This window comes from Notolepis coatsorum (genome assembly GCF_963971535.1).
Source record: "Notolepis coatsorum genome assembly, chromosome: 2".
NCBI classification, from domain to species: Eukaryota; Metazoa; Chordata; class Actinopteri; order Aulopiformes; family Paralepididae; genus Notolepis; species Notolepis coatsorum.
In genome coordinates, this window is record NC_140166.1 from 3,765,518 (window position 1) to 3,772,860 (window position 7,343).

Below are 7,343 nucleotides of genomic sequence, written 5' to 3' on the forward strand. Positions count from 1 at the left end.
GTGCCTTTAACCACATGCTACGTCCCTGAGAGCTCTATCCAGGTCTTTAATATTCAGCTCAGACTGATGACTTCATTATAACAAACTATTACCAACCAGTTAGTACCACTGCAGGCTGTTAACCTACCAGCTAACCAGCTAACCTACCTACCAACCAACAAATCAACCACAAAGTTACAAGCTATTTAACCAACTAACATACCTACCAACCAACCACACAGTTACATGCTATGTTTACCAGCAGTCTAGTTCCCAGCATGTTGATATCAAAGTTAACTAACCTACCAGTAGTTTCCTAGTGCTCAGACAGCCACCAGGTTGTTAGTTACTCACCGACCTGCCTGGTGCTCCTTCCCTCTGATCTGCCGCTGGAGCCGTTAAGATCTGATGATAAGAGGATTAAACCACCTCTCTCTCTCTCTCTCTCTCTCTCTCTCTCTCTCTCTCTCTCTCTCTCTCTCTCTCTCTCTCTCTCTCTCTCTCTCTCTCTCTCTCTCTCTCTCTCTCTCTCTCTCTCTCTCTCTCTATGTTTTCCTCTCTCTGTCTCCCCCCTCTCCCTCTGTCTTCCCCCCTCTCTATCTGTCTCCCTCTCTCCCTCTCTACTGTATCTCTCTCTCCCTCTCCCTCTGTCTTCTTCTCTCTCTCTCTCTTTTGCTTTCTCTCTCTCTCTCTGTCTTCCGCTCTCTCTCTGTCTTCCTCTCTCTCTCTCTCTACTGTATCTCTCTCTCTCTCTCCCTCTCCCTCTGTCTTCTTCTCTCTCTCTCTCTCTTGCTTTCTCTCTCTCTCTCTGTCTTCCGCTCTCTCTCTGTCTTCCTCTCTCTCTCTCTACTGTATCTCTCTCTCTCTCTCCCTCTCCCTCTGTCTTCTTCTCTCTCTCTCTCTTGCTTTCTCTCTCTCTCTCTGTCTTCCGCTCTCTCTCTGTCTTCCTCTCTCTCTAGTCTCTCAAATCAAGTCGGCTTAGTGAGCTTAACTGGAATGATGTGTTGATAAAACATGTTAGCAGTAAAGTTGCTATTATAAACAACAACATACAAATCCAATCAAATAAATAATAAAAGAGCATCAAAGAACCTGGACAGAATAAACATATTATTATTAATAGTATATAAATAGATGGTAACCTAGCTCAGAAATACACAAAATATACATATATATTTTTATTATATTCAATATCTTATGCCAAATTATTAGGGCCTATTACAAAAATAAATACAAATAAATAACTGTATTTATCAATTAACGGGTCAGAGTCCTCATCTGCACCTTCCGAGTCCGAATGCAGTCAATGCTCGTGTCCAAGTCCAAGTCCAAGTCCAAGTCTGAGTCATCAGTGCTCAAGTCCAAGTCGAGTCACGAGTCCTGAAAATCAGTCCAGGACTTGAGTAGTACAATTCATTTTGGACCCGAAAAAATCTTTTAGATGATAAATACATCGATATTTTGGGGGGGAATGCAATACTTTTATTCTGCATGTTTCTAAAATCTCTGTGGATGTATTCTAAAATAAAATAAAAATTATTACTCAAAACTTCTGACGTTGCTCAGAAGGAATCTGCAGGTTCTGGTTGTTGCTGCGATGTGAGCGGAGAAGTTAAACTGATCGTCGAGGACAACACCAAGGTTCTTGGCGGTCGGGGACGCGTCACAGCTGTATTCTCGACTGTGATGGGGAGGTCGGTCAGGGGGGAGGATTTGGCCGGCAGGTGAAGCCTGGCATACCGTGCGGCAAAGGGAACTGCTCCTGCCTACCTCCGGTCAATGGTCTCTAACTACACAACCTCAAGACCCCTACGCTCTGCATCTTCTGGCCGTCTCAGACCCACTACTATCCAAGCTCCGAGAGGGTCATCAAGTAGAAGCCGCCTATTCTCAGTCCTTGCCCCACAATGGTGGAACGAACTGCCCACCACAGTTAGGACAGCCGAAACCCGTCCAATCTTTCGCCGTCGACTAAAGACGCCATTATCTGAAATGAAAAAAAAAGAAAAAAAAATCTAACCCTAACTAACCTTATTGTCATGCACTTGTCCTAATATACTAACCTACACTGTAGCACTCAACACTTTGATGAACATTTTTACTCAGCTGATAGATTTGTGCCCTTCCTGATGACTTGTCGTACAGAACTTGTAAGTCGCTTTTGATAAAAGCGTCAGCTAAATGACTAAATGTAAATGTTAAATGTAAATGAAGCAATTCTGTTTTGCTTAGGTTCAGTTTGAGGTGGTTGGTCGTCATCCAGGTGGAGATGTCGGGAGGAAAGGAGAGGAAGAGTTGAGTATCATCGACATAGCAATGATACGAGAAGGCATGAGACTGAGAGAGAAGGGGTGGGGGAGCCCTGGGGGACACCCGTCCGCAGGTCCCTCTCCATGACACTTGGTAGGAGCGGTCCTTGAGGTATGTTAGCCATGTCATCGCAGAGCCAGCCACTCCCATTCCTGCGAGGGATGCGAGGAGGATCTGATGGTTGACTGTGTCGAAGGCTGCAGACAGGTCTAGGAGAGGAAATGGAGAGACCTAAGCTTTATAATGACAGATCAGAATTAAGATGGCAGAGGATTCCAGGGTGGAAGCCCACAATACAATACATCATGTAGTGGAAATTCAAAACTAGATTGAGCTAATTAAAGTAATTGGAAATTGTATACACTTCATTCACTGTATCATCCAAAACTAAGTAGGGCCTATTTGATTGTATTTATATCTCATATCAATGAATACCACAAACTATCTGGATTATTTACAACAATATCTTTAATAACAAAGACAGTAGCCTACTGTGCTATCATTCTTTTCAATCATAAACAACAAACAAACAAAAACTGCACTGTTCTGGGCGGAACATTTGGGTTTGGCTTAGGTTCAGTTCAGGTTCAACGTGTTACAGGAGAAGTCTCCTGTTGGGCACCATTTCAATGAACATCTTCAGGACTTTATTGTTATCAATAGACACCTCTCTTTCTGAACAAATGTTTTTTTATTTTTATTAATTTTTTTGACATGACATACAAACCTTTATAGTAGAAATCCACTATAAAACACATACATGCTCTTACTCGTTCTTCCCCCCCCCACCGGACCCCCCTTGAATATACATCCATTATTCCGTTTGATACCAAGGATTAATAGTTCATATAATGTTTTATCCTCTCCACCAGATTTCTATGCTGGCTTCATTAATACCTAGAATTCGTGCGGTAGATATCTCCAGGTAAATCACATCAAGATAGGTAAGAATCCATACCCTCCGGCACATTTTATCAGGTTGAATCCAGCGTGATGCTATTAGCTTTTTGGCAGCCGTAATACCGGACAAGATTAGCCTCTTTATGTGTACAGAGTGTGATAACTGAGAGACATCATTCAGCAACAATACAGAAGGCATTACAGGTATTGTCAAATACTAAAATCTTGATAATAGTGTGGTTATTTCTTCCCAAAATATCTTAACAGGCGGACATTCCCAATACATATGCATAAATGTACCATTATCACCGTTTGTACATAAGGAACATCGAGGGTCTTGTTTAAGCCCCATATGGTTCAATCGAATAGGAGTTAGGTAAGTCCTATGAATAAAATTAAGATTAATCTGTTGATGATCCGGGTTACGTGACGATAGCCGAACGTTTGCCCAGACCTCAGCCCAATCAAAATCTACTTCCAGGTCTGGTATATCCATCCTCCAAACTGAGTCTAGGGGAAGGGCTTCATACGAAGATGTAAGTAAGTGACGGTAAAAGTCCGTGACAAATCCTCTCGATGTCTCCCTTTCATAAAAGAACTTGTGATATCTGTGGTACTCAAGTGGTGTCTTTAATGGGACTCCATGAGCCTTCAAGCATGCTAATAATTGTCTGTAGAAATAATATGTGTAACTGGTGAGGTTAAATTTGTTATATATATCTTGATAGCTACAAAAACCCTGTTCGTTGAAGATATCTCCCAATGTATGTATGCCATTCTTTTCTCATTTGGAAAATCTGATAGGTTGTTGTGCAATAAGGAGTGTATTGTTATTAAATATGGGAGAGTGTTTATGCCATTTATGTTGGTTAGTAAATTATTTTTGTGTTTCACGCCATATCCGGATCACATGTGTAATAAGAGGGCCAAATTTCAAGTTGCATTGCTTAATTTATAGGTTGGTGTATACTACATCCTGCAGTCTATGTTTTCCTTTAATGTTCTCCAGGATACAGATGCTTGAGAATCAAACCAGGGCCCCGTTCCTCGTACCTGGATAACTGAGTTAGCCGGATAACTTTCGGGTAATTCTGACTTAAGCCGGACTTTCCGATTCCCCGTACGTGGATTTTCCAAATCACCATGACAACAGATCCAAAAGTTTGAGCCTGGTCGAAAGCAGAGTTTAAGTTCAAGTTAGCCTGAACCATCGCCACGCCCCCGCAAAAAAGTGACAGCCCGTTTCCTGAAATTATTCCCACAGTCTACGATCTGCATTATACCATTCTGAATTACGTTTTTGTGCTCCATTCTTCCAGAGGGGGCTTTTGAAATGTAAAATAGACCCAAAATGCTGATACTAAATTCACTTTGTCCTAAATAATGCACGTTATATATACCGTGGCGCTCGCTCGGTGCGATGTACACATTATGACGTGGTTATTTTAATTGTAACTGGGATTAAGATGTCTGATGAGATGCGCTGTTTGACGGATTTGAGAAATTGAATGAGCCGTTGACGTCACATTAATGAATGAGGATAAAGAAATAAAACTTCATTCAAAATAAAGAATATTCTAAACACGGGTCTCTCGTTCATTAATGTATAAACAATGAATTTATCCCATCTGGCACAGTGGCCCAGCGGTAGTGCTCAAGCCTGCCAACCCAGCGACCGGTGTTCAAAACCCCGTGTTTCCAATATAATTCTTTTGAATATAATATTAATGATTATACGCCAAAGTAGCCTGGTTTTAAGTTAAAATATTATAAATCTACATGCATTGAGGATGTCATTCTTTATATAGCTCTCAACGTGCACCAAATTGAATTATTCCTATATTGCAAAAAGAAGGAAAAGACTAGGGTTTCGAACCCCGGTCGTCTGCGTGAAAGTCAAAAGAACAATCCGTTAGACCACAGAGAAGATAAGTAAAAGATCGACCATACATCAATCAATGGGTAAGAGAGCCGTATCGTAATTCTGTATAACAGTTTAACTAATTATTTTCGCTAGCAAGATCTCATTTGATTATTCAATCCAGCAGGCAAGTTTAAAGAAATATAATCTGATTGATTGAGGTAATGAGGGACTTAAAATTAGCCTATAGATAACGCATTTAACTTGTCGGCGAGGCGATTGAGCCGTATTGCAATCTGTCAATAAAGTTTTAAATCAATTAATCAATCAATGCCGTTAGATAATCAGGATCTCTGCCATCGATACATGCTGGCTTTTCACCTAAAGCGGCCGCGCACACTTAGCCTGAGTCTCAAGTCTGAATCGAGTTAACGAGACTGAATCCACCTTCGAGGAACAGGAAAATCCCGGCTTCGAACATCGGGTTAACTGAATCTGGATAATGACATCTTGATCGACTTAGTTGAACCAGGTACGAGAAACAGGGCCCAGGTGATCTGTGGTCTTAAAGAGTACGCTTTAAAATAGTGGTAGAAGTCTGGAAATGCTAAACCTCCATCGGCTTTGTTTCTCTGTGCGGTGGATCTTTTAATTCGTTTGTTGTTCCAAATACATTTATATGCGGCGGAGTGTAATTTTTTACAGTAGCCAGCAGGGGGGGGGGGGGTAACGGTACCATTGAGCTGAAGAAGTGTACTGAGTTTTTATGTTTTGACCACCTGTCAAAGTCATTTGTGATCCTTTCTTGGATTCCTGTATAATTATACTTCACTGTTTGGCATATAGTGGGGAATATTTCAACTCCAAGACATCTAAAGTGTTCTACCATTTGTATATTTCCTGGAAGGATGGTAGCCTTCGCAGTGACATTCAGTGGAAGGAAGGCCGATTTTGGCCAGTTTATCCTAAATCCCGATAGATTGCCAAAATCGTCTATTAGCTTGAGAAGATGAGGCAGTGAGGTGGTAGGGTTTTGCATGAACAATATTACATCGTCTGCATATAAACTAATATGATGCTGTGTGCCCCTAATTGAGATCGGCTCTATGGATTGGGATTGTCTTATATACTGTGCTAAAGGTTCTAAGGATAGAGCAAATAGTCCGGGACTAAGAGGACAACCCTGTCTAGACGAACGCGAAACAGGAAAGAGAGGGGAGGTGAATTGACCTGTTATAACCATGGCCGATGGCTCTGTGTATAGTACTTTTATCATATTAATGAATCTGTTATGGTTTGTAACCGACCCCAATCGCACAACACAAGACAGGTATGAGAGTAAGCCAAAACAGGGCAAATATTTATTATAGAACAAAAAGCGGCACAGTCCCTTTAAGGGAAAACACAAAAACACTAGAGTCAAGGACAAATGGAAAATGCAGCACTGTGCCTTTAAGAGGCGAACAGGCTAAGGGACTAAGTCTAAGGGCCAGGGCTAAGTGTCAGGGCCAGGACCAGGGGCACTGGAGAGGGGGACAGGGACAGAGGCCCGGAGAAGCGGGCTGGAGACAGGGACAGAGAACAGGGTTAAGGCCTTGGACAGGGCGAGGGCCAGAGCTGCTTACAGGGATGAGGACAGGGTTCCGACGGCGGAGGCCTGGCACGGGGACAGGGGCCCGACGGCGGAGGCCTGGCATGGGAACAGGGGCCCGACGGCGGAGGCCTGGCACGGGGACCAGGGGCCCGACGGCGGAGGCCTGGCACGGGGACAGGGGCCCGACGGCGGAGGCCTGGCATGGGAACAGGGGCCCGACGGCGGAGGCCTGGCATGGGGACAGGGGCCCGACGGCGGAGGCCTGGCACGGGGACAGGGGCCCGACGGCGGAGGCCTGGCACGGGGACCCTCCTCCTCCTCTTCGGATGCTGCAGACGGGCAGCGCAGAACAAAGGGGGTCCCAGGGGACCGGGATGGGAACACGCCGTCCTCCCGTGGAATACTAGGGAGCGACGACGAGCCTCACCCCAGAAACGAGGATCACGAAGAGACGCCTTCCTCCCGTGGAATCGGGAGCGATGGCGTGCCGCCTTGACGTCTGGAGTGGGAACACTGGAAAACCTCCCGTAGAGAATTAGAGAGCGAAGACGGTGTCCCACTCCAGGCAAACGGCGACAGGTGGTGATGGCTGGGCCGTCGTCTCACGCCGGAGACGCGGCAGGTGATGGTGACGTACAGAATGGTAACGTCCAGAACTCCATGAACACTGAACACAGATACAGAGTCCAGAACACAGAA

At 44.2% G+C, this 7,343-nt stretch overlaps 1 protein-coding gene across 1 annotated transcript in view; it reads right to left on the reverse strand.

The window, feature by feature from the left end:
- Nucleotides 1–259, reverse strand: part of LOC311248905 (netrin-G2-like) — a gene marked incomplete at both ends in the record, with an annotated part of 118,877 nt that extends 118,618 nt beyond the window's left edge. The window contains 1 exon segment of the mRNA XM_084338134.1: nucleotides 239–259. Within this exon segment, the coding sequence (XP_084194260.1) occupies nucleotides 239–259 (21 nt within the window).
- Between the last annotated feature and the right edge of the window lie 7,084 nt (nucleotides 260–7,343).